The 27,454-nt window shown below is 46.2% G+C and overlaps 1 protein-coding gene across 1 annotated transcript in view; it reads right to left on the bottom strand.

The window, feature by feature from the left end:
• Nucleotides 1-27,454, bottom strand: part of TMC7 (transmembrane channel like 7) — a 74,926-nt gene that overhangs the window by 25,208 nt on the left and 22,264 nt on the right. The window contains exons 2-5 of the mRNA XM_004706089.2: nucleotides 22,946-23,189; nucleotides 18,288-18,436; nucleotides 14,361-14,528; nucleotides 8,229-8,311 (exon numbers count right to left, since the gene is read on the bottom strand). Coding sequence (XP_004706146.2) covers nucleotides 8,229-8,311; nucleotides 14,361-14,528; nucleotides 18,288-18,436; nucleotides 22,946-23,178 — 633 coding nt within the window. The 5' untranslated portion in view covers nucleotides 23,179-23,189. The remainder of the gene's footprint in view (nucleotides 1-8,228; nucleotides 8,312-14,360; nucleotides 14,529-18,287; nucleotides 18,437-22,945; nucleotides 23,190-27,454) is intronic.

The raw sequence follows: 27,454 nt of genomic DNA, 5'->3' as shown, positions 1-27,454 counted from the left end.
TTGCATATGTACATGTCTTTATCTAGACACTTAACCCACTGTTATGGAGTCATTTCTAACTCAGTGACCCTAGAGGGGGGTTTCCAACACTGTAAATCTTTCCCAGAGCAGAGAGGCTCGTCCTGTAGAGTGGCTGGTGGGTTTGAACCACTAACCTTGTGATTCTCTGCATGCATGTGGCCTTGCTTAGTGGTTCATAATATGGGCTATTTGTCATTTAGCCAGTCTCTTAGGTAACATTCAGATTACTTCTATCTTGCCAACCCCACCCCCCAACCACAACCCCCATCTCCTGGGATTATTCACATTAAAATTGATTTCCAGAAATTGAGATGAAAAATTTGGCTTCTCAGGTACTCTTGTCACATCTCTATTGCTCATGGCATGGCACAGCACTGATACGGGGCATTCTCATGCCAGGAGTAAGTTCTTTGGGGCATGACTTGATTGCACATATACAACCAAGTGCTGCTATAACTCTCTGATTCACAATAGCCCATAAGGAAAAACATCGTGAGGTATGGATATTTCAATTTAGGGGGTGTGGTCTGTAAAAAGGGCTACCAGCCATCATAGGGTTTGATCCCCAGCCTTGTTTCCACTCAAAGTGTGATGCTGGCAACTTCCTAGGCTTCTTTGAGTTTTGCTTTTTCATCCACAATCTCAACAGCCATCTGACAACTCCTCTGAGTTGTTTTGCAGAAAACATGACATCAGAGATGGGCAAACTACTGTTGAAAATCAAACACAGTGGGCAGATCACGGCTTTGGACTTGTCTATTGTCTATAAGAAAGGTGGAAGCTGAATGATACGGCATTTGAAGACCGGACTTTCTTTACAGAAACAGACTGTCACAGCTGTCTCCCATGGAGCGGCCGATGGTTTCAAACTGCCAACCTTTCCATTAGCAGTTAAGTGCTTGACCATGGCACCCCAGGGAATCCTTCAAAGGGGTCTGGGATCTCAAAAAGTTCCTGGTTTTTGAGTGTCCAAGAGTTTAAATATATTTTATCTGGGTGAGCGGATCCAGGTCACTATGAAGTGCTGGGGGCTAGGAGTAGGCTGGTCGCTGAAAGTGACAAAGCCTCTTGTTGGGTGAATATCAACCTTCCTTTCAGGTGACTGCAAACCCTGTCTCCTTCCCCTCAAGACTCATACTTCCCTCTTGCTGCGGACACTAAAGAAACAGTCGTTACCAGTCAACCTATCTGTATGCTGCACAAATCGTCAGAGAAGCTGGGTTAGATGAGAAAGAATGCAGCATGAGGATTGGAGGAAGGCTTATTAACAACCTGTGATATGCAGATGATATGACCTTGCTTGCTCAAAGTGAGGCAGACTTGAAGCACTTGCTGATGATCAACTATTGCAGCCTTCAGTTGGATGACAACTCAATGTCAAGAAGACCAAAATCCTCACACTGGATTGGTAAGTAGCATCATTTCTGTTCGGGCAGGGACTGAACTAGGCAGCCCTGTTTGAACTAAGCTGAAGCAGGTCCGGGCCCTGCACGTGCTTCCCTGCACATCCGAAAGGTCAGCAGCAGGCGGCCCCAGATAAGATAACCAGTGAAACCAGATGTTCTGGGTTCAAAGAAAGCTGCAGAGTCGACAAGCAATTCTCGGAGTGTCCAGACCCCATATGCTAATTGCCATAATTGCCATACATTCCTCACCACCCCTTTAAAAACCCACGCCCCCAGCTGTTGAGCACGGCTTCACAGAACCTCGTCCGGGAGCTCCCCCCTAATAAAGCTATTTCTGTTTCTGCTCTCCCTTGTGCTGTCAGTTATGTCTGTCTGTCTCCTTGTACCTCAGTTTCACCTTTACATTGGGTGTCCAAAGCCCGGGGGAGGTAGGGACGTGGGCTCCGTGCCATTCCAGCCCTGCTTCAGCTGGGACGTAGCCCACCTGTCCTCTTCTCCTCTCGAACCTGTCTGAACGAGCAACTTCTGGTCAGTATCTCTCTGTGTATGTTCGTTTGTCTTGTTTGTCACTCTGGACACCAGGGACCAGAAAACTCATACAGGAACATAGGGTCCGCGGGAGGCTAACTCGCTGAAAGCCCTGAAAAGCAAGTACGCTAGGAAGCTGAGCGTGGCGCCACTGCAGGGGTTTATTCTGCAACCCTCGTACCAAGAGTTGCTGGAAATAACTGCCTTTCCCTGAAAAGGGGTGTGATGATAAGGCCACTTTCTCATGTCCATCTTTTCTCTGTCTATCTTCTCTCAAGTGGCCTCCAGCCTTTTGTGGCTGTGTTTACCTCCTGGGATTCCTGCTGATAACAGGACTCCTAGTACCTGGCCAAGCAGTCACTCACCTTCTGCCTAGACTGGAACGCAGAGGGTGTATCGGAACCTTTTATACCTGTTTGTATGCTTTGCATTTGCAGCTCTGCAGTGCTTTCTCTAACGTGTTCTGCTTCCCCTTCCTCTCACCCTGAACAAAAGCCTGACCAACCTCCATTTTTACCAGCCATAAAGGCAGGCCCCCTCCCCCCTCCCCGGCTTCCGTTGTGTCTCTCTGATCCGAGGATCCTGTCTGCCGGTTAAAGCCACAGGCCTGCGCCAGGGAACCTTCCTGTTCCAGAGAGTCCAGGACTGTCCCACTGGGCCCCTAGCTCTGACCAGGACACCTCTCAGGGTTACCCGGCCACCTCCTGACTGATGGGTGCAAACAGGGACCAGGGGACACCCTTCTCCTCTGTCCATACTCCCTGAAGTTTGAGACACAATGGGAAGTCTTCTCTCCCAACCCTCTAAGGACAGTCCTTTGGTGTGCCTACTGCCAACCTTCCTGAATTGGGTTTGGCTCCTGATCTCCGCCCTAAACACCTGGTCTTTTTCTGTAACCAAGTTTGGTCTCAATACCAATTTGACAATAGTCGGCTAGCTAGAAAATAGCACTTTCTGTTTCTTTTTTTTGAGAGTATCATCAGTCCCTTTATAAAACTGGTTTTCCATGGAAACGACAAGAATTAACTCCCAGTGTAAGGAGTACAAATGGTACAAATGTACGGGGTACAAAAGCTTAAAACGAATGTGGCCCTGTCCCCCTCCCATGCCCAAGAGATTATTAATAGATCACAGCACTCTTTCTATTATTACACAAATCTACCTCGTTGAGGATTACCTTCATTTTCTTTTTTTGTTGTTATTTTAATCATTTTATTAGGGGCTCATACGACTCTTATCACAATCCATACATACATCAATTGTGTAAAGCACATGTGTACATTCATTGCCCTAGCACTTTCAATTTTAACATTCTCCGCAACCTCAAAAATTTTGGTCAACAAACTCACAAATAATCAGAAGTCCCTAATGTTCAGGTCTTTTTCTTTCTTCGCTCCCGTCCCTCTCTACTACCTGTCACCCTGCTCAAGTTCTCTTAGCCAAACACTCTCTTAATCAGGCCCCTGACAGTACTCCCCCTCATCTTTCTCCGAAACCCCCCTGACTCCTTGTCTGTGCCCCCAGTAAAGCCTCCACATTCTGGGTATCCCTCACCATCACCTCCTCTGCTACCCTCTCAACTCCCAAAGGCTGAGGCACTGTGCCTCCAACACCCATCCCCTCCCCAGAGCCAGACCCCTCAGACTCCCTGGACTGGACTCTCTTTCTCCTTCCAGGCTCCCTCCCTGCTCAGCCTCCTCTGAGCCAACACCCCCAGCCTCTGACAGACCTCTCCCAGATAGGGAGCAGAGCACACATTCATGGCCGCCTCCCTGAGACCGGCAGGAGGGAGGGGTCAGAAAGCTCCGGGAAGTAACAACTTTAATCTCCCGCCGCACTTTTGACTTCAATATCCTCTGAAATTTTGACAGTTTCTGCCAGTGAACTCACAAGTAGTCTGAGATTCTGTACGTCCAGGCTGCCTTTCCTCTGAGCTCCTGTCCCTTTCTCTGTATTTCCTGCTCCCCTTCCCTAGTCCTCTTGACTAAAGAACATTCCTCCTCTTCTCCTGCTTCTGCACCTCCCCCCCTCTGGTGTCTACCTTTTCAGACTTGCCTGAACACCTTGTCTCCCCTCCTACTCACCTGTCTCCCTATTCTGGGCCCCCGGAGCCCCCACGTCCTCTTCTCCCGATCTGCCCGCCTCGCTGGAGGAACCTGAGTCTGCACTCACCTTGCTGGTTAGCAAGCACATGCGATCACAGAACCCCCTTCTCCTTTGTCCACTCCAGAAAGTGGCCTGGACTGAGAGAGTGGTCCGGTTCATGTTTCCGTCTCTCTCACTGATTTATCTCATATTGAAAAGCGTTTAGGCTCCTTTTCTAATGATCCCACCACCTATATTAAGGAGTTTTGTTATTTAACTCAAGCTTATAATTTGTCCTGGCACGATATATTTGTCATCCATCCCTCTACCCTAACCGCAAATAAGAAGGAACGCATTTTTCTCGCTGCTCAACAGAACTCCAACCAGGTTCATTTAACCAACCGCGATCTAAGTGGTTCCCAGACAAAGACCTGGGACAATCAAGCAGGTAAGGACAGACGTGCCTGCTGTAATAAAATGCTTCAGTGTGTCCTGGCTTGGCTTCAGGCCACATCCCATATAGAAGTCAATTTTAATAAACATAAGATCACTCAAAAGCCTGACGAGAACCCAGTTGCCTTTTAAGTCACTTAACTAATGCTTTAACCCCAAAAGCCCTCAAACCCCGGTCTGAGATTTAGTGATTATGGCATTAAAGTTTTAACAGCCGCGAGGAGCAGGCAGAGTCAGCCCATGAAGCCTGGTTCTGGCAGAAGTTAAATTTTCAAACCCAAGCCTCAGTAGCAGCCCTGCAGCCGGTGATCCCCCAGACCCCAGAAGGGCAGCATGGGGCAAGGGTGTAGGGGAACAACGACTGCCACCTGGTGCCTGCTTCAGGTGCAGAGAAAAGGGACACTGGTCATGGGAGTGCTCCAGGCCTAGAGCTCCAACCGAACTCTGCCCGGCGTGCGGTCAAAGTGGACACTGGAAGGCTGACTGTCCTTGGAAAAGTGAAGGCCCCTTTGCGTCTCTACGTGGGGGGACTGTCCTTCCAATTCCTGACCCACCGTTGACTCTGCTGGGATTAGCCAAAGTCTGAGGAGACCCTGACTGGACCCCCATCGCCCTCTCCAATCCTGGGGTATTGCTCAAGGTACTGGGTGAGTAAATTTCCTTCTTACACAGAAGCTGTCTTTTCTGTCCTGCCCTCATTTTCAGGGATAGGCAGTCCTTCCTCAATCTGTCATGGATATTGATGGCAAGCCTACTTGTCCCAGGTGTACTAGCCCTTAACTTGTTCCTTTCTTATAATCCCTTCATGTCCGGTCCTTCTGTTGGGAAGAGACATTTTAAATAAGTTAGGAGCCTCCTTATACCTTACTTTTGGCCTCAAGAACCTCTGCTCCTTCCCCTTCTCTCACCGGACCTGGAAGAACTGGCCCTACAGACCTCATTGCTTCCCAGTGTTAACCCATCATACAATGCCTCCTTTCTAGCAACCTCATTATTCCTACCCACTCTTCCTGCAACACTCCAATCTTACCAGTAAGAAACCAAATGGTACTTATCGCTTGGTCCAGGACCTGCACCTCATTAATGAAGCTGTTATCCCCATACACCCAGTAGTTCCCAACTGCTATACTCTTTTGTCCCACATTCCCCACTCTATATACCTTTTTCACCACCACCCTTAACCCCAGCTTCTTAGCATTTGTTTGCCTTTACCTGAAGCCCCTCCTAAAACAATTTTAAAGCAAACACAGCCCAACTCCCTTAACTGCTCCCTCCCACCAAGACACACTTATCTCATTCCACTGCTATCTATTTAAGCCTGTGCCCTACCTTCACCAGAGTTTAACTCTAGATAAACACTAAGTCATAAATAACCTCCGACCACTGACTTTGAGTGACAAGTACTTTACTTTAAGCCCCCAATTTCTTCCTTATAACTAAACCATTAAACTCCCCGAGAATGGTCAATGGTCGCAGCAGCCTTTATGCAACGTAGCAGAAGCGACTCCCAACAGACCTTTAACCCTTTGCTGACACTTAGTTAATACTGTTTTCATTTCAATGAATGTTTAAGTGCTGACACTTAGTTAATACAGTTTTCATTTCAATGAATGTTTAAGTGCTGACACTTAGTTAATACAGTTTTCATTTCAATGAATGTTTAAGTCTAGATGGAAACAGTAAGTTTCAGAAGGTCAGAGTAAGTTGCAAATAATCAGAAAAAGAGTTGGATAACTTATTATAGAATGTCTGGCTGTGCCAGAATGTGAAGAAATTTGAAAGTTACAGAAAACTGTTTGCCAAGAAGTCGATGAGAAAGAAGTGAGTGTGTTCATGGTAAGAAAGACTACAGTGTGAGAAATGTGAAGGATATCAAGCTGATAGTTCCCCGGGAACATGGGGAAGTGACAGAGCAGACCAGGTCGCCCGCAGCCTAACTAATTCAAATCAGCCTCTCCCATCCCCTCCTGGTCACTGCCCAATGCCCAACCACAGCTAATCTGTTACTTCAAAAACCAGGATGAGGACGACTTTTCTCTGCATGGAGTTTGCAGACTGTGACTCCCACTCACACCCATTAGTGCAAACTTGCTCACTTGCATTCATGCGTCCACAAGCCCATGTCTGCACACTCACCCATGAGGGCACAGCATACTCCAAACACAACACTTTAACAAACAACTCCAGCTAGTAATAAATTCCACCTCAAAGTCTCTCACCTCCTTGCAACAACAACTTACATCCCTGGCACAGGTAACCCTTCAAAACTGTCATGAATTAAATCTGCTAACGGCTAAAAAAAAGGTATGAACACTATATCAATAAGTCGAAAGTAGCTAAATAAAATGTTAAAGCGCTCTGCGACATGGCCAAGGAAATCAGGAAATGTCAGTGGGGCACCACCAGCCCTTTCTCATGGTCTCAAAGTCCTGCCATGACCTGGATTATGCGCCTCATAAGACCTCTGTTAATAATCTGTGTACTATTACTTTTAGCTCCGTGTGTGTTTAAATTTTTGCAGGAATGAATGAAAACTATCTCCAACCTGACCTTCAATCAGCTTCTTCTCCACTCTTAGAGTCCTCTGCAGGCCAACCTAGGCCCTGAACCTTCCAACTCTTAATCACCCCTTTCTTCGCCCTATGTCAGCAGGAAGTAGTTAAGAGGGATCACGCCGCCCATTGCCACTATTAAGAAGTTTGAAATGTTTGGGCTGGGTCCAAACTAGGCAGCCCTGTTTGGACTAAGCTGAAGCAGGTGAGGGCCCTGCACATGCTTCCCTGCACATCCCAAAGGTCAGCAGCACACAGCGCCAAATAAGATAACCGCCAGATAAGATAACCAGTCAAACCAGATGCTCTGGATTCAAAAAAAGCCTCAAGGAGTCAACAAGCAATTCTTGGAGTGTCCAGACCCCATATACTAATTGCCATAAATGCCAGGCATTCCTCACCACCCCTTTAAAAACCTGTGCCCCCAGCTGCTGAGCACAACTTCCCTGACCTGTTGGCCTACGTCATGGAACCTTGTCTTGTCTGGGAGCTTCCCCCCTGATAAAGCTATTTGTTTCTGCTCTCCCTTGTCCTGTCAGTTACGTCTGTCTGGCTCCCTGTACCTCAGTTTCACCTTTACAGTTTCGTCTTGCTTGGATCCACAACAATGCTCACAGCAGCAGCACTGAAGAGATTGCAATGTATTGGGAAAATCTGCTGCACAAGACCTCTTTAAAATGTTGAAAAGCAAGGATGTCACTAAGGACTAAGGTGTGCCTGACCCAAGCGATGGCATTTACAATGGCCTCATAAGCATATGAATGTCAGGTAAGCAAGACCAAAGAAGGATTGATACATTTGAATGGTGATGTTTGTGACAGTACCATTCAAAGGAAAAGCAGAGCTGTCATGAAAGAAGGGCAGCCAGAATGCAACTTAAAGGCAAGGATGGCAAGATTTCATCCCACATACTTTGCACATGTTACCAGAAGAGTCCAGTCTCTGGAGAGGAACATCATGCTTGGTGAAGTGGAGGGACAGCTAAAAAGAGAAAGGCCCTCCACAAGATGGTTTGACACAGTGGCTGCACCAACGGGCTCACACCTAAGAACAATTTCGAGGCTGGCGCAGTGGTTCATTCTGTTGTACATAAAGTTGCTATGAGTCAAAACCAACTCGATTGCTCTTCACGACATCTTCAGTAGATTTAGGGTCCAATAACAGAATTATGTGAAATACTTACAGTGCCCGAAAGCAGGTCTATGATATAACTGTAAAAGTAAACGAGTCCAGAGCTGCTTATTGGATACACTGTACACTGTATATCTATAGAAAAAAAGAGAGAGATAATCAGTGGAATTGTGCTTATAGTTGCTATCATTTGTCCACTTACCATGACTTTGTGTATGTATTTGTGTATATGTACACACATCTAGGTATGTGTATACATATAATTATATAGATTTGTGATTTTCTATGTGTGGACCAGGCTCCAAACCATATGGGTCCATATACAATACTCATAATATGTGTTCTGCACATGTGTTTTCTATTTGGAGACTGATGTTTGCAAATGTTTGGGGCTATGTCATTCATATAACTGCTGTACCATTTTAATCACACTCAATCTACAGCTCTTTTTATATGTGTGGGCAAATTATCATGAAGCTTTTATTTAAAAAAATAAACATGCATTTAAAATCAATAGCTGTTTTGACATCAATTCCAGGGACATTACTTTATACTTAAAAAAAGAACCCACCTCTCCTTTCTATCAGCTCTTGCTGCACAACCAGCAAACCCAAAGTCTTAGTGAGTTAAACTACCAAACATTTCCTTCCTCACGCACGTCTGCAGTCTGAGTTCATTCCACGGATGTAAGCCAAGCCAGACTTTCGGTTGGGTTCAGTCTGTTCCCTGTCACTCCTTTTTGGAGGCCTGGCTGAAAGGGCAGTGGCTAACTTTGAGGGTACACTCTTCTCCTGGCAGACCACAAGAGTGCAATAAGGCAAGCCAACCATACGACATACACACTTCCACTGAACACTCCACTGCCCCCAAGAAGCCACGTGGCCAACATCAACAGTTAGCAGCGTTCTCCACCCACTTGAGGAGGCCAAGCAAGGTCACTACTACACTCAGGGAATAACACAATCTCCCATAATCCTTCTATCAGCCTCAGTTTCCCCTTTGTTAAAACAAGAGAGGTAATCCAGTCTATTCCTCCTCAGGCTAAACCCAGCGCTGCCATTTAAGTATTCTAACACGTATATTCCTTGATCCTGATGTGCCAGATGGATGCTGGGGATGAAAAGTTGAGTAAGAAGCAGTTCTTGTCCTAGAAACGATCACCGTCAAGTGACAGAGAAAGACAAGGAAAAGGATTAGGTAAGGCGTTGGAACGGCTGGTGCAAACAGGAGGGAGCGTCATCTCACTGGCAAGGCATGCGAGGATGGAAGGAGATGGCCAGGAAGTTCTCTACTTTGCACTCCAAGCAATTCCCCCGAGTTGTTTTGAGGCAAACGTGACCCCAGAAACATGCAAGACACTTTTGAAAATCAAATGCGGTGGGCAGATCAAGGCTTTTGACTCGTCTGTTTAGAAAAGTGGAAGCTGAACGGCGTGCCACTGGAATACAGTGCATGGTTTACGGTCATGGCTTCCCCCATCAGAGCAGATGATGGTTTCAAACTGCTGATTTTTTTGGTTAGAAGCCATATGTTTGGCCATGGTGCCTGCAGGGTTCTGTCAAAGGAGTCTGGGGCCCAAAACTGTTACCATTAGCCGCCACTCAAAACAACTGTCAAGCCAATTTCCACTCCTATTGACCACAGTAGGACACTCTTGGCTGAAATGCAATTTCCCCTAATTTTACTTCTTGTGTTATTATTGTTGAGAATATTCACAGGAAAACTTACCAATTCTGCAGTTTCTGCATGTGTGAGAGGGCTTCAGCTAGTTCAAGGGAAAGTGAAATGAAAAGATAATGGAAGTTTTCCATGAACTTCTCAAAGCTCTTCGTGCAATTTACTGACATTAATTACATCCTTCATGCTATCCGACCATCCTTGCCCACCTGAGTTATTCCTCCCTCGTTGACATAAACTTACTGCCCTTAATGTTCCTGCCTTTCAAGTGGGCGACACACACTGGGCTAATGGCGTGGTCAGCAGTTCGAACCTACCGGCTGCTCCTCAAGAGAAAGAGGAGGCTTTCGGGTCCCAAAGAGCCCTGGAAACTCTGATATGCCATTCTACCCTGTCCTCTGGGATCACTATGTGTCAAATTGGAAGCAAGTTTTGTTTATTTATTTATTTTGAGCTGTCAATTTGATATCATATAGCTAGTTCTAAGAAAGAATAATGAAAAAGAAAGAGTAATGCTCAAAGCAGATCTTTTTTTTTATTTTTTTAACTTGTTTGGCTAAATAATCATTAGGTTTTAAGAATGCTTTGGGGAATATTTTTGGTTTAAGATGATCTCAAAGCAGTTGTTTCAGGGGTTTATTTGGCCTCCATGGTTCCCATAAGTCTGCAGTCTGTGACATTTTGAAATTCCGTTTTATATTTCTTCCTAATTTTATCAAGATTATTCTATAGAATCTTTGAGCAAAATGTTCTGTAACGGTAGCAGGGCACAATCTAGTACTTCTGGTCTCGTGGCAAAGGGAGGTAATAGCTCCTTGGGGTAATTTGCCATATAGTCCAGGACCCCAAACCAAGTCCACTGCCAGTGAGCCAATTCTGATGCATAGCGATCCTAGCTAGGATTTTCAAGAGTGTACATCTTTATAGGAATAGAAAGTCCCATCTTTCTCCCATGTAACCGCTGGTAGGTTTGAACTACCAACTTGTAGTTAGCAGTCCACCATCTAATTCACAGTGCCACATCTCATATCCTCCTATTCCTGATTCTCCTTCTTCCGCTATTGCTCCAGGTAAATAGAGACCAATTAATGTGCTTTGGGTTAGACACCAATTAATGTGTTTGCCAATTTCTTTATTTTTAATTAATTTTTTCAAATCATTTTATTGAGGGCTTGTACAACTCTTACCACAATCCATACAGATATACATCGATTGTGTCAAGCACATTTGTTGCCATCATCATTCTCAAAACATTTGCTTTCCACTTCAGTCCTTGGATGTTTGCCAATTTCTAAGATTCCAGGCTCTGGGCATTAAAAAAGAAGGACAGAAACACTAAACACATCATTGGGCCAATAAACTAGGCTGCCCCAGGAAACTATGGCCTGAAACCTTCAAACCAAGGCACCAAAATCCAATGAGCAGCCTGAGGGACACATCTTTTGTTGGCTAAAATCTCTGCAGAAGCAGGCTGCCTTTCTGCCACAGAGCCTTTGGTTTGTGGGTTCAAACCACCAACCTTAAGTTAACAGTTGAAGGCACACTGGCTGTGCCACTGGGGGCCTTTTCCCTCTAGCCCAGGGCCTGACAAGTCACAGTGGACCACACCTGGTCAGTCACTGGTTTTGTGCAGACAGTCTTTGTGGGACAGAGCTATGCCCGTTCACTTACGTTCCCCCATGCTTCTCACCACAGTAATGCGAACAACAAGCATTGCTCCTAAGGAGTGGTTGAGGGGTTGGAACTACCAACCTTCCAGTAAGCGGCCAAACACAACTACTGCGCCACTTGCACTACACCAGCAGAGTTGAACAGTCACAAAAAGACCCGCAATGCCGCCAACATTTACTATCTGGCCTGTTAGGGGAGAGTTTGCCACGCAGCCACTCCAGGTTTGCCACTCCCTGCTCTAGGTCCCTCTGCCTAAAGGCACAACAGACACTAGCTCCTCAGGATGGCGGACTGCCTCTACTCATCCTTGTGGGCTTTGGCTGAAGCCTGTGTCCTCAGAGAGGGTGTGGGGAACCCTCAATCTATAGTGCCCCGGTGTTCAATCTCACAGCACGTAGGCCTTCCCTTTCCCCCATGGCCAAATTCAGCTGTCTTTGTGGATTCACTTCCTTAACACTTTCTTCTGCTGGGCAGTCTACCCTGTGGGTACCTGTGTGTTGTTCCTGCTGTATCCCCAGTACCCAACTCGGGGCCTGGCACAGAGGAGGGGCTCAATCAACATCGACCGAAGGAAGATTATTCTAAAAAGAAGAAAGGCAGACAGAGAAATGGCGTAGGGGTGGCAGGGTGGTTGGCTTCTGATCTTGCCTTTAAAAGGGAAAAACCTACTAGGTGTGTGTGTGTGTGTGTGTGTGTGTGTGTGTGTGGAGTCGGAGGAAATAATGATGTAGAAGAAGAGATGCTAGGTGACCAGCTCTATCTTCTTCGAGCTCCAGTCACCACACCCTTCAGCTCTTCTTGAAAGAAACAACCTGAAGAAACTATTGACTGAGTGCTTTGCATGGGCTTAGCACCGTACTAAATGATCTACACCCAGAGGCTTATTTGCAATTCAAATTAGGAGTACTTTTGAATAAGGTTTGTTTACAATTTAAATTTTACATCAAATATTAAAAATCCGTTGTGTGCTTTATAAGTAACTGAAAAACCTTTACAAGTTAAATAAGTATTTGCTACTTTTAAAATGAGATGTTATTTAAATAAGGAACGAATCATCTCATTATTTGCATGATCACCCTCAATTGATGGGTAAACAAACTAAGGTTCCGACAGTTTAAGGAACCAGCAGAGGGAAGGCTTGAACCGGTCTCCAGGGTGATGTTCCCTTGGTAGCAGTCCATCCTTATCTGGAGAATGAACATATTAGGAAATCAGGCAGCAGGAGACAACATACAGTAGGGCACTCAATAAATTCCTGCTGGCAGACGACCCCAGAGTCAGTCGGGGGTTACACTTTGTTCTTGTTTTAAGGGTAGTAGAATTAAAACAGAAAGCGCTGTGGTGGTGGTGATGGTGGTGGTGGCAGGGGGTGGTGATGTGAAGAGCCACAAAGTGATTTCAGAGCATTCTTATTCTGTAGAAAGCATGAAATCTGAAGATACCAAGAGGCCTGATAACAAGCCAGCTCCTAGACCTAACACAGAGCCTGGTCCCCAGAGGGTACCAAATAAATATCTACAGAGTGACTAAAATGTAAACTTCGAACAAATGGGACCCTAAGAAGGCTTGACTTGTGTTGAGAACTCACTAAGAAGACACAGGGTTAGCACTGGCCTGCTGTCTGGAGGTGGCCTGTGTTCAGGAAATGGTAGTCCTGAGCATCATAATGGAACTCAGAGATAAAACCGTGAAGGAAACAGCTGGTATTAAGTCTGACTGAAAGTCCCCTTTCCTGCCCTTGGTGCTCCTCCGATGCCCTGATACCAGGGAGTGGTTGAGCTTGCTTTGGCCAAGGAGAAGAGGCAGAAATGATGTGTGTCATATTCAGGGGCATGAATGCCACAGCTCTGTCTCCCTTGGCTACCAAAGTCAAACCCAGCCCACTGCCATCAAGTTGATTCTGACTCATAGTGACCCTGTAGAATTTCAAAGACTGTAAATCTTTATGGAAGCTGATCAGCAGACCTTTCTCCTGCACAGAATGCTTAAACCACTGCACTACCAGAGCTTCTGCTTAGTCACAATGATTGTCCATGGTCCCAGGAGAGGCTGTTCTGTCTGCCTGGATTAGAGAGTGAAGACAATTTGGAATAAAGCCATCAGCAGCCTGTGGTGGGCATGTGACATGAGTGAGGAATAAACCTTATGATTACTATGTTGTAGCTTGGGAACAACTTGTTTCTGCAGCATAACCTTGCCCATTCTGACCCAGACCATCATCTAAGACTTAGGCATTTCTCCAAAAGGAACATTGTAGCGAAAAGAGCACTTCCAGGCTATGGATGACAAGGAAAGCCCAAAACCCATTCACAGGGTCCCCCCTACTTGAATTACGCCTCTAATTAATCCCCTGACTATGAACCAGGCCTTGTTAGCAGACAGAATACATGGTAGGGTAGATAACTGCAGTTATAGTTAGATAAAACTGTGCGCCTTGTCTTTTGATCTCCCTCACAATCCAGTGTATAATTATTCCAATTTTTAGTATTTTCTGCTTTGGTTTCCATTGAGGTTTTTGTTGTGTGTTTTGCTTTGATTCTTTATGGTTTTTTGTGTATGAAACCAGGACAGGTAAACCTAGAGAGACAACAACTGAATTAATAGTTTCGAGGGGGCATGGCAGGTGAGGGTGGCAGGAAATGGCGAGCTAACTACAGTGAGTAAAAGGAAGATGTGTCCTGGAATTGATAGCCTTGAGAGTTGCACAACTCTTATGAATGTGATCAAACTACTGAAATGTATGATGTGAGTTGTATGTTAGTGACACTGTTAAAAAATAAACGAATTAATTAAATTTTCAAAAGGAGCACTTCTATCGTGAGCAGATGTCACTCACTTATGTCTTTGGCTGGGATGAACATGAAACTGCTATTCGTGATCTTGTATTTGGTTAGCAGGACTGGGAGCAGCACCAGCATAAAGATGATCAGAAACATCACCAAATTCAGCAGCACCAGGAACCGCAGGAAGGAGAAATAAGATCGAATTCCAGTGCCAAACTTCCCTGGGGGGAGAAAAAACAGTCAGACCCACACCATCATCTCAATCCACCACGGGGAGCAGAGGTTGGGGGGACCCTTGTCAAAGACTGAAGAAGAAACGTCTCATTTTTCCTGCCACTGGCTGGAAGCCTTAACGATACGCTTGAAGATGGAAGATCCATCTGGAATTACTTCCTTGAGCTGGTATGAAGGGTGACTCAATATTTACCTTCTCAACCTGTGGGGTAATGATTGTGTGTCAACGAGGGAAGAACAACTCAGAAAAGGAGCGTGTGAATGGTTGCACAATGGAAGACGGTAATTAGCGTCACTGAACGGCACATGCAGAAATGGTGGAATTGTGTGTATGTGTATTCTCAACAACAAAATAAAAATAAACATAACAAGAATATTTCTCTTTTCCAAGTCGAGTGTCTCACGCTCAGCACCCTTTATTGAAAAGACAGTCCTTTTCTCAATGAATTGCAATAGTGCTCCTGCTGCAAGTCCACCAGTCATGTAGACCTGGATCGGCTTTTGAACTCTCAACTCAGTTCCATTGGTCGGTTTGTGTAGCCTTGCCCCAGGACCACACTGTCTTAAGTACTGGAGATTTCTATAATAAGCTTTGATATCTGGTACTAAAGGAGGCCCAGTGGTGTGGCGATTACTTACACTGGGCTGAAACCCCATTGGGCTGCTAACTGCAAGGTCAGCAGTTCGAAACCACCAGCCGCTCCTGGGGAGAAAGAGAGGCTTTCTATCCTGTAGAGTTACAGTCTCGGAAACTCACAGGGGCAGTTCTACTGTCCTACCGAGTGGCTATGAGCTGGCACCAACTTGGCAGCAATGAGTTTGGTTTGGTCTTCAGTGGCATGGTGGGTTATGCTTTGTGCTGCTCATCACAAGTCAGCAGGTCAAGCACACCAACTGCTCCCCAAGAGAAAGATGATGCTTTCAGCTCCTGAAAAGATTTACAGCCTTGGAAATCCAAAAGGGCAGTTCTACCCTGTCTTATAGGGTCAATGCTGTGAGTCTGAATTAACTCAGCAGTGATGGGGTTATCTGATACTAATGAGTCCTAGAAAGACCGTTGATTAAATGTTGGCCTGCTAATTACAAGAGTATCCATTCAAACCCATCAGCTGCTCCAAGGGTGAGAGATAAATGAGGCTATTTGCTTTAGTATACAGGAAACCCTACAGCAGTGGTTCTCAACCTGTGGGTCGTGGGCCCTTTCAGGGGTCAATCGACCCTTTCACAGGGGTTGCCTGATTCATAACAGTGGCAAAATGACAGTGAGGAAGTAGCAACAAAAATAATGTTATGGCTGGGGGGTCATCACCACATGAGGAACTGCATGAAAGGGTCGCTGCATTAGGAAGGTTGAGAACCACTGTCCTATAAAGTCACTATGAGTCAGAATTGACTTGATGACAGTTCAGAATCTGGTACTATGTCTGTCTTCCTTCTTGACCCTTTGCCCTTGATATACATTTTAGAATCAATGTAGTCATTTTCATGCATGCATGAAATCTGCTTGGATTCTGATTGGGATGACGTGCTAAAGATAGATCAATTTGAGGGAACGTGACCTTCTGATCTATGCCTATAGTACAAGAGAGGGCTTCCAAAAAATCATGGGGAAACATGGAATTGCAAGTGAATGGGATTTTTTTCACAAACTACTTGAAGCTCCTTTGTATTTAATGATTTAATTTCTTCTCAATGTTTTATCGTTTGCTCTGTAGAAATCTTGTATGCCTTTCGATACAAAAGTTCCCAGGTATTCCATTTTCTACTCCCATAGAGCGCTGCAGTCTGGGAAACTCACAGGGCAGTTCCACTCTGCCCTACAGGGTGGGGATGAGCTGGAATTGACTCAGTAACAGTGAGTTTGGCTTTGAGGGTGTCTTGTAGCGGCGGACTCATAAGGGTCCCATCGTGTGAAAGGAGGAGAGCGTCCCAGGGTTTCCCATAGTTGACTTTCTTTTCTACTTAAATCACCTGGCCTGTCTTCTGAGATGCTGGCAGGTAGTCCTGAGCAGTGAACAGTCTATACCCTCCCCTAGGGGCCCCCTTCATCATAACAAATAGGTCATCCTAAGGGGCATTTTGTCTCTGCTTGGCTACATTGCTCAGATGTTTGTTTTTCTTTCTAATTTTATATCTTGGCACAACTTCCAGTCTTTGTGTCTCTATACAAAGCGCTGCTGCTGAGTTTCCTCTGCCTCATGGAAACCCAGGCTGCGTGGAGGCTGATTTGTCTTTTTTTTTCCCAGCGCAGTGTCTCTGTGTGCAAGTCAGGAGCATTTCTATCTTTGGGCCATTTGAAGAGGAGGGTACAGAACGACAGTGGGATACGACTAGAAATAGTAGGTCTAAATGGGGGAATCACTCAAATACGACATGTGCATTCCTTAAATCTGTATTTTTAACTTGCAACCAAGCCTTCGGTCTACTGACTCAGAGTCAAGGCTGTTTCCTTAAGAGGCTGGCTATGCCCTATGGCTTTCCGAGTCACACCTTTCTCATTCTGTACAGCTTGTGATGTCTGACATCAGCCTCTTCAAAGAGGGGGGAAATGGGAGCCTTGAAGCAAATTTAATTCAGAACCTGAGATTTTTATAATGTACGGTTCCAATATTTTGCATGTCTCCTCCAGATCAGAATTAACAGCCCTTTATTCAGGATGCATGTCTGTTGAATGATTCCACATCCACAGGATTCTCAAGGGCTGATTTTCTGGAAAAAGGTTACCAAGCCTTTATTGCAAGGTGCCTCCAGGTGGACTCCAACCTCCAGCCTTTGGGTGAGCAGCTGAAAGTCATAACCACTTGCATATCTATGGACTCCGAATGTTTGCACACTGCATCCCCAAACCTCAGTGCCGTGGGGAGGGAGGGGCTGCTTACATTTGCAGAGCTCTGGGCTCCTTTGATAGTCTGAAGATGCCTGCAGACCCCTCTCGAGCAGTGCTTTGAAATGCAGGAAATGCCGGTGGAAATACAGTTACCAAATTAGGAAACAAACACCCACACATTTGTGAAAGAGTAACATGAACATCTTCACTGGCACGTTAAATCGCAAGTTCTAATAGCAAGTGTTAAAATAATAATAAGTGTTAAGAGTTCTAATAATGGGTGTCCTTACCTGGAGGGCAAAGGTGCACCTGACCCAAACCAGGGTATTTTCAATCAGCTCATACGCATGTGAAAGATGGACAACACTTAGGGAAGACCACGGAAGAATGGAAGCATTTGGATGACGGTGTTGGTGAAGAGTATTGGGTATTTCATAGCCAACTAGAACAGTGGTTCTCACCCTTCCTCAGGCAGAGACCCATTAATACAGTTCCTCATGTTGTGGTGACTCCCCAACCAGAAAATTATTTTTGTTGCTACTTCCTGTCATTTTGCTACTGTATGAATCGGGCAACCCCTGTGAACGGGTCGTTCGACCCCCAAGAGGGTCGCGATCCACAGGTTGAGAACCGCTGGAGTAGAAGAACAAACAAATCTATCTTGGAAGAAGGACGTTTAGAACACTCCTTGGAAGCCAGGGTGGTGAGACTCTTGTCTCGATATGTGGTCAGAAAGGCCGAGTCCCTGGGGAAGAATATCATGGTCTACGAAAAAGAGAAAGACCCTTCGCGACATGAGTTGACACAGTGGCCAGAACAACGGGCTCAAACATCACAATTCGTGTTAGGACGGCACAGGACCGGGCCACATTCCATGCGACTGTACAAAAGAGATGGTGCAGAGGGAAGGGTGTGCTACCTTCTATGCTGCGGATGTCTCCCCGCCACAGTTCCAGGTGGGTTGCAAACTCGTGAGCCTTCTCTCGAAACCTCTTCCAAGACTTGCTGCTGTACTGTTTCCACTGGTCCCACTCAGATAAATACTTCATTTGCGTCTCCTGAATGTCCCTGCATACGAAATAAGCACAACGACATTGCCATGACCATCAAGCTTCTGTAGCAAATAAAACACCCAGCCCGGGCAACAGGCTCAAGACTGTATGGACCCAAGCCTGACCTTCCTCCTGGGGAGATCAACTCCCTCTGCTCTATCTCCTCTAACACCCCTTCTTTTCACAACTTCTTATTGTTGTTAGAGACCATCGAGCTACTGTGAGGCCCAATAGAACCACGCTTCCCTGAGCCCTGCGCTACCTTCATGATTTAGGTATGGTGGAGTCCACGGTTGTAGGTAGCTATTGCGTCCTATTTTTGTGAGTTGGGAGCAAGACTGTAGTCATTTTGATTTGAGTCAGCCTATTTAAGTAAAATCAATTTTGTTATACATTTATTATTGCATCAACACTCAATTTACTGTTTCTAAGCATTGGGGAGGCTAATTACCATTTGAATCCTGCTTGGATTTGAATTAACCTCTCCAGCTTTCTGACTCATTATATTAGATTGATAAGGAGGGGTCAGTTGGAAAGTAGATGTCAAGGCAATGAATTATAGAATTCTTTTATATACGCAACTGTGTTTTATGTACTCACTGGATTTTATGGACTTTTTGGTGTGGTCTGCCATGTATTTTAAGAATGATAGCTCACCAGCATGTGATATGTGATTAATATTAGGCAAAATTAGTACTTGGAAGTCAGGAACCCTGGTGGCATAGTGGTTATGAGTTGGGCTGCTAATTGCCAGGTCTGCAGTTCAAAACCACCATCTGCTCTTCTGGAGAAAGACAGGGCATTCTACTCCCATAAACAGTTATAGTCTCAGAAACCGTGGTCTCTGTGAGTCTTCATAGACCCGATGGCACTCAGAGAGAGAGAGATATCACTTGGAAATTGGAATAATTCGGACATTCACCAAATAGCCTTTGTTGCTGCTGATGCTGTTGGTTAGCTTCCTAATAGATAACTCTTCTCTTTCTCTGTCCTATTTGGGAGTTGTTATCAATTAAGCTTCCTTGTATCAGGACACAAACTTGATATTTTGGTAGGAGTTCTGCGTGCATTCCAACCTAGGGAGTCATCTTCTAAGACTACAATATGTTGGACAAGGTTCTGTTGTGATTGATAGGGCTGTTTTGTTTTAAACCTGTGATTGTGATATTGGGGGGAGGGCTGCATTTCAAAGCATCAATTTTAAATTCAACTTAAACTACTCATCAAACCTCCCAATAGCTTGCCCTTTGTTTTTTCTTCTCTCTTGTGGACTACGATCTCACCCTTCACACAGTTAACACTGTCTTCCCTCTGGCTTATTGCTTCCCCCTCCCTCCCCTGGTAACCATCACAGTCTGTTTCTTTTGGTATGAAAACCTTTGTCTTGATTTTTCCTTTATAACAATGGTCTCATACAATGCTTGTCCTTTTGTGATCAATTCATCTCGCTCAGCACAATGCTCTCCAAGTCCATCCATGCCATGTGGTGCTTCACAATGTCATTGTGATTCTTAGTGATGTATAACATCCCATTGTGTGTATGCACCAAAGTTTATGTATCCATTCTTCCACTGATGGGCATTTTGGTTGTTCCTCTCCTTGCTACTGTGAGCAGCACTGCGATGAACATGGGTGTGCACATATCTGTTCAGGGCTTTATCACTTACTTCTTTAGGGATTGCTGGGTCACACGGTATTGCTATTTCCAGTTGTTTTGAGAGAGCGCCAGACCTAACTCTGGTGAGGGCATCCACCACAGTACTGAATGTTGTGGTGGTCAAGGACATCTATGTCTGGTTTCCATTCACCAGGGCAATGTTTTCAGTTTCTCTCCATTGAGTGAGATGTTGGCTGTTGTTTTTTCATATCTGGTCTTTATTATGTTGAAAAATTTCCTTTTTAGCCCTATTTTAGTGAATGTTTTTGCTAGGTATGGGTGTTTAACTTTTTTCAACTGCCATCTTTTGTGTCAATTGATAGGATCAATTGGTTCTTTTTGAGAGGTTGGAGAAAGAGGTGCGGAACAGAGAATTTAGCCAGGAATGTGAAGTTGAGAAAGATTTTATTGAGGCAGGGAAAGAACTCCCGGGAGGGAAGGGAGAGCAGAGAAAGGAACAGGGGCATCTTGAGCCCCGGGGCAGGTTCCGAGACCCAATGAATTAGGTCAGGGAAATCGCGCTTGGCAGTGAGGCAGTGGGACATATTTAGGGTTTGAGCCAAGGATGTATGTGCTGATAAAGGGAAGGAAGGCCTTCTGGTGCTGCAGTTGCAGGGGCTGAGGCAGGGTGTGGTCTGTGAGTAAATCTTCCTGGAACACTGAGGGAAGGGGTTGTACAGACCCTGCCCTGACAGATAAGCTCCTTGGAATGCTGGAGGCAGGGACTGCAGTCTAGCTCTGGCCTTGAGAGGTGGGGGGGGCGGGGGAGTGGGGGTGGGGGGAGGCTGCACAGTCCAGCAGGCTATCTTTCGGGAGAGCTGGGGGAGGCGGCTGCATGGTCCGGATCGGGCCTAAACACTTTTATTTACAATGATTTTATAATGTTAAATCACCCTTGCATCATAACGTTAATCCCACTTGCTCATGATGCATTTAAAAATATATTTTATTGGAGTCTATTGGCTAGGATTTTGTTGAGAACTTTTATACCTATGTTCATACGGGATATGGGTCTATAATTTTCCTTTAAAAAAAATCATTTCTTATCCTTGACATTTTCATCTTCTGCTCTTCCTTTGTTAAGTTTGCCAGTGGGTTGTTGTGTTAGTCTGGATAGACTAGAGAAACAAAATTCATAGACACTCATATGTGTATAAGAAAGAGCTTTCTATCAAAAAGTAATTGTATATTAATAAAACATCCCAGCCCAATCCAGATCAAGTCCATAGTCCAATATTAGCCCATATGTTCGAGACCAGTCCATAAATTCTTCTTTAGACTCATGCAACACATGCAATACTGCCAATGCAGGAAGATCATAAGCTAGTGGATGGAAAGTCTTGTGGATCCAGTGGCAGTGGAAGCATCTTAGTGCTGGTGTGGCTCTCTACGTGTCTCCTCCAGCTCCAGGGCTCTGGCTGCCATCAGCATAGCTCCATGTGGCTTGTCAACAGGAATGTCTCAAAGGGAGACGAAGCAGAGAGAGAGTGTGTCTGGCCTCCAGTGAGCTGTTTATCCCCATTGTGTCTTCAAATGAGGTCATTAAGCTGCAACCTGATTGTCAAGGCTACACTCCACCCCTTCGCAAGTTGACAAGAGAATATGTAATTGCCACAGTAGTCAATTGTGTTTGTTCTTTCAAAGAACCAAGTTCTTGTCTTGGTTCTTTATGTTTCCATGAGTTCTGAGTTACTCTAGCAGATTATCAAACTCGAGGGAGGAAGGGGTGTCACAGGTCAGTAGTGAGGGGCATGGGGACATTCTAAGCTAGTACTAGTGTCCTAAAGAAGAAGAGGGAACCCCAAGTTTATAACTAAGAAGTTAGAAGTGAAGGTGTCATGGGCGCCCCCAAGCTTGAGGGTGGCATCTTTGGACTGGGTCAGACATGGCAGTCTGGAGGACCTTGTGAGTGCTCATCTCCATCTGGGTGGCCAGAATCAGGGGAAGAAGGGCTGCCTGCACAGCTGAATTAGAATTGAACTCCTGGAACTTTGTTGGCATCAGAGGAGTGGATTCAACTTTGTGGATTTGACTTCCACATACTGACCAAGAAGACAAATGATGTTCTGAATTCCATGATCACAGAGCAGATGGCCAGCTACCTACCAAAATCCATTCTCCCCTTCTCTGGTACAACCTTAAAACATTTCTTATGACCACGCCACTAAAGGAGCTGGCCTTGTGATCTGCTTTGACCAAGGAATGCGGAAGTAATGCTGTGTCTAGTCCAGGCCTAGCCTTCTGCTTCTAGAAGCTTCTCGCTTTGGCGCTAGCCACAATCCTGTGAACAAGCCTGTAGAGGATGAGCTTAGGTGGACAGGAATGACCACCCAAGCTGAGGTCATCCTACAGCCAGCTACCAACCTACAGCCAGCTCACCCCCAGTGCAGCTGAGGACAGTCACCTGACCCACAGCTGACACAGATATAATGAGCCCAAGTGAGAGTGGAAGACCTGCTCAGCTGACTTAGGTTAATCCAGTTCCCATTGCCTTAAGATACACAGTGATAGGTGCTTTATTGTGCAATACAGTTAACTGGGGCGCCCACTACTCCGCCTGTATGTGGACAACAATGACACTTTGAGGAGGGTTGAGGTATTCGGAGCCACGAGAGGCCACAACAGGGAAAGCACTGCATCTCTGATGGCTCCTGAATGACAGGAGAGTCCTCTGTTGGACCTGAACTTAGGACTTTGACATGAGCAAGAAATAAACTTTTAACATGTTAGCTTGACATGTTTGGATCTCCTTAACATAGCACATAGCTTTCCCCTAAGTAATAAAGTTATAATTAGGGGAGCACTTCAGAAAATGCACCCCTGCTCCCAACATACATCCTCCAGTGTCCAGGTGGCTGTTGAACAGACCTTAGTCTCCGCTTATCCGAGATGTTCAGAGCATACTTTCGGATGGACTGGTTGGTGAGGTTCTCAGTGATGTCTGCCTGCAAAGGGAACCTGTAAGAGTCGGTTGGTTTCAGCAAAGTGCCACTTGGCTTTTCTCGGCCAGGGACGGCGGTCCTCCGGCGTGCCGTGGACTGGTAGCTGGGCAGTTCTTGCAGGAAGTTCACAGGCGGAGAACAGAGGCCGATGGAGTCCATAGAGGGATTCTCTGTGAAGAGAAAAGAAATGATCACTCGCTCAAGTGAGCTTGTGCAGGAGACTTGGATTCCAGAGACTGTCACTAGGCTGGGATAGGGATCAAAGCATTTGGATCTTAATTACATATTTAATTTACCTGGACAATGATTACCACCCGTGACGAGGAGGTTCACTTTTGGCTTTAAGTTCTATGCTGAGTCCTAGTGCCCAGCTTCAGGTACTGGCTAAAGGTGTGGTCTTAGGCAAGTTATATAAGCTCTGTTCTTTGTTTACCAAATAGGCCATTTTTTGCTCGGATAATCTTCACACTGTGCAGGGTACACTCAAGTCTGGGATAAAACTCGGAAAAGCATTAAGTGCTCTGTAGCTATATGGTGACGACAACAACAACAATAATGGCATTTGCTGCGTAATGCCAACATGCCAAGCACTGTGCCAACGGTGTCACATGTCTTTGTGGATCTGGGCTGGCCATGTGGCCCTCTGAGACCAAAGATGTAGCAGAAGTGATGCTTTGCCAATTCTAAGCCAAGGCCTCGGTAGGTCTTGCAGGAACCCAGCTGCAGCGGTGTGAATAAGCCCAAGCTAACCTGCTTGGGGCTGAGACCAAATGGGGCAGTGAGAGCCAAGTGCCCCAGCTAAGGTCATGCCAGACCAGCCAGGCCCTAGCCGACCACAGACAAGCCTACACACTTCAGTAGCTACTGGAGCGCTGGTGGTGTAGCGGTCATGTGTTGGGCTGCAACACTCATGGTCGACAGTTCGAAACCACCAGCAGCTCCAAGGGAGAAAGACTGGGCTTTCTACGCCTGCAAACAGTTATAGTCTTAGAAACCCACAGGGTTCCAAGGAAGGGGTCAGATAATTAGTAATAAGCAGACAACACAGACTATGCTGGAGGGATGAGTGAGATGAAGAAAAGTACAACAGGAAAGGGGGCAGAGGGGGCATGGGGTTTCTGATAAGGTAGCCCCAGAAGCTGAGACTGGCTGAAGGGTAGGAGCAGATCTGTGCGTTGGATAGAGGTGGGGGTAGGGGTGGAACATCCCAGGTACAGCGGAAACCGCAAGTGCAAAGACCCTTGGCAGGAGTGTGTGTGGTGCGTTTAAGGGAGAGCTAAGGGGAGCCGGTGGCTGGAGAAAATGGAGTGGACAGAGTCTGTTTCAAAACACCAGTGGGGGTTCGTGCCCCTGTTTATGCCCTCTCCGCTGGAACCTAGCTGGACCTGTGATTTAATTGAACCAAAGATGCAAAGGAGGTTGGTTACTCCCTGCCAGCTCAAGACTGAAACCTTAGAAGCTTCTAGGCCCGGAGCTTCTGGTCCAGTGTTCTTGCTGCCGTGTGAGAAGGGAGAGACCCTGAGACTACGTGCAGCGCAGCCCTGAAAGAGCCCTGAAGGCACCAAACAAGAAAGTCCAGGCTTAAGACACAGCAACAGGTGCCCCAGACAGCTCCCTCACTATTCACCCCCTCAAAGCTAAGCATCCTTAGGGGCGTGAAGGAGCGAGCCATGGCCAGCGGGGTCCTGGCAGACGTCCTATGGCGCGATGAGCCCTGGCCTGTGTGCCTGCTGAGTCCCTGCTGTAGAGTCAGGGTTATGCCTGGCAGGGGCCAATGCTGGCTACACATTGGTGGGCACAGCAAAAACCGAAGAGCTGTGGTCAGAGAGGCGGCTGGAGACGGAAGGAAGACATCCTCTGGGAGGCTGTGCGTGGTATGACCTCCGATGAGCCTCAGAGTTGGGATGCCAGGCTTGTCTGATCTAATCTGATCTGATCCCTCTGGCCGCTGTGAGACAAGGCCAGGACTGACCTCTAGGGCGTGTGTGTGTGTGTGTGTGTGTGTGTGTGTGTGTGTGTGTGAACTCTGTTGTGTGCCCTTGTTTTGGAGCTGAAATACTGAGTAGTAGGTTCGCAGGAGGCTAAGAATAAGAGTGGAAACCCTAAATCCACCTGCAAAGTCCCCACGTGGACTAAGCCTCCACTGAATTCCTTGTAACCATCAGCCATGAATGGGAACCATCTTGCCACCAGAAACTGCCAACACCCTACTCCCCCAACCAGCCCAGGGAGGGGCAGTCTCCTCTAGGGGCTTGCCTGGGTGTGCACCTGATCAGACTGGGGCCACATGGTCATAAGTCATGCCCTGACTGCCTCGGTCAGAAGGCCCTGGTCCAATCTTATGAGCTCTTCTACTTAGCACAGCTAATGTGTCCCACTCATGGTCCCCTCCCCGCTTCTGAAGTGCGATGTATTGATTGATCCACCACCACCCATGTCTCTGTGATGGTTTCCTTTGTCACCCCACATCCTACTTATGCCTCTGATTCTCTGTAAACCCATGGCCGCCATGACCACATTGTGTCATGGTCTCCCTCATTCAGAGGATGCCTGTGTCTTGTCTTGTCCTGCTTAGGACTTAATACATGTTCTCTTTACATTAAAATTTGAGAAAGTTCCACCCCGGTGACTCCAGATGACAGACCAGTCACGCAGGATTTCCTGGGCTGTCATCATTATGGAAGCAGGTTGAGATGGCCCAGTCTTTTCTCCCTTGGAGTGGCAGGTGGGTTTGAACCACCAACCTTTCAGTTAGTAGCCAAGTGCTTAACCCTTGTGCTATCAGGGCTGCTTTTGTGGGCATTACCCTCTGCCACTGAGCTGGTTCCAACTCATAGTCACCCCATAGGACAGAGTAGAACTGTGCCCTAGGGTTTCAGAGGCTGGAAATCTTTATAGGAATAGACCTGACTAATCTTGCTTCCCAGAAGTGGTTGATAGGGTCAAAGCGTCTTTCAATTATTCACCCAAGGACTGAGCATAGTGCCAGCAGGCAGCAAGCTCCATCGGCGCATTTAGAACTCCCGGGATGAGGAGGCTGAAGGAGCAGGAAGGACACCTGGGCTGGGATGCAGGGGGCCTTGCTGAGGAGCAAGAGTCTGGTGATGCACATTTAATGAAGCCACTGCCTCTCTGATGGGCATGTTCAGACACATGGACTGGCTGTGCCACTGCAGATGATACACAGACACATGTCAGCTTGCCAGAGACTGCCAGAGACTCAACTCCACCTTTTCTCCCTGGCCCAACACACCCCAAGGATATGACACACTCCCATTTATAACAGCAAAAGCCTAAGGCAAATATAGGAGTGGGGGTGGAGGCTGCTTCCTCCATCTGGGCAGCAACAAAGAACTGTTATGAACAAGGAACAAAGGTCTTTGAGTGGGGAGTAGCAGTGGTCTCCTGAATATTCAGCAACTGTGAGGCGAGGGACAGAAGGAGAGAATTGTGGTCTGGGCTGGCTAGGAATCCTGGCCAGTCACACACTAGCCAGGCCACTCCAGGAAGATGGCCTTCAGGGAGTTGTATTTTTCTCATCTCAGGAGCAGTCGATATAAACCATGGAAATTCCATCAGCATGATTGTAAAGGAGGCGTTAACAACAATATAAACACTATTTGCTAAGATGTTCTGCGGCGGACAAGAACCCTGGGAGCAGAGTGGGTGAATATGGGCTGCTAACAAGAAGGCTATTGGGTTGAGCCTACTGACTGCTCTGGGAGAAAGAACAGGTAGTCAATCTTCACTAAGATTTAGAGCCTCAGGCATAGGCTCTACCAGAAGAACTCTATGTGGAAACCCCACTAAGTGTTCTGAGCTTATCTCAAATTCACTTGTAGACCTTGAACTTAAGGCTGAAAATCCCTAGTGTGAGAAGAAGTGGATGGCTGCTATCCCAAGGGTATAGAACTGGTAGTCGTTGGACCTTGATTGGGATCTCTTGCCTTGAAGGTGCACAATGAATGGTGGGCCAGGACTACCACACACTTACTATTTTAATACCCTCCTCACTTGATTATGACATGTACTAATCTGGTAGACATGGTTCTGTCACTGTCAATGAATATTATGGAAAGTTTTGTCCTATGACCAACCCCATTTTTTGTGTGTAAATAGTGTGCAGTCATTTAAAAGTTTAATCTGTACAAGTCAACAATTCATGTATTGTGGTTCATAACCAGCCTAGAGTTGTATAATTTCCTTTCACAACTGTGTTTTAAATTCTATACCATTGACTAAATTAATGACACTATCAATAGAACTATCTTATGCCACAGGAAGATGATTGATAATGTTCTCTAATACAAATCGACAATGATGTCTCTAAGGTGACCTAGAAACAAATATAAACCATAGATCTATGAATGGATTTTGGGTTCACACTTAATTCTAACCCCAAGGAAAGAACAATTCATTCTTTTGGCATGACCCT

Source organism: Echinops telfairi, unplaced genomic scaffold (assembly GCF_000313985.2).
Source record: "Echinops telfairi isolate 266 unplaced genomic scaffold, ASM31398v2 ScPeMD7_5;HRSCAF=22, whole genome shotgun sequence".
NCBI classification, from domain to species: Eukaryota; Metazoa; Chordata; class Mammalia; order Afrosoricida; family Tenrecidae; genus Echinops; species Echinops telfairi.
The sequence above is the reverse complement of the archived record's forward strand: the minus strand, read 5'-3'. Positions and strand labels throughout refer to the sequence as shown.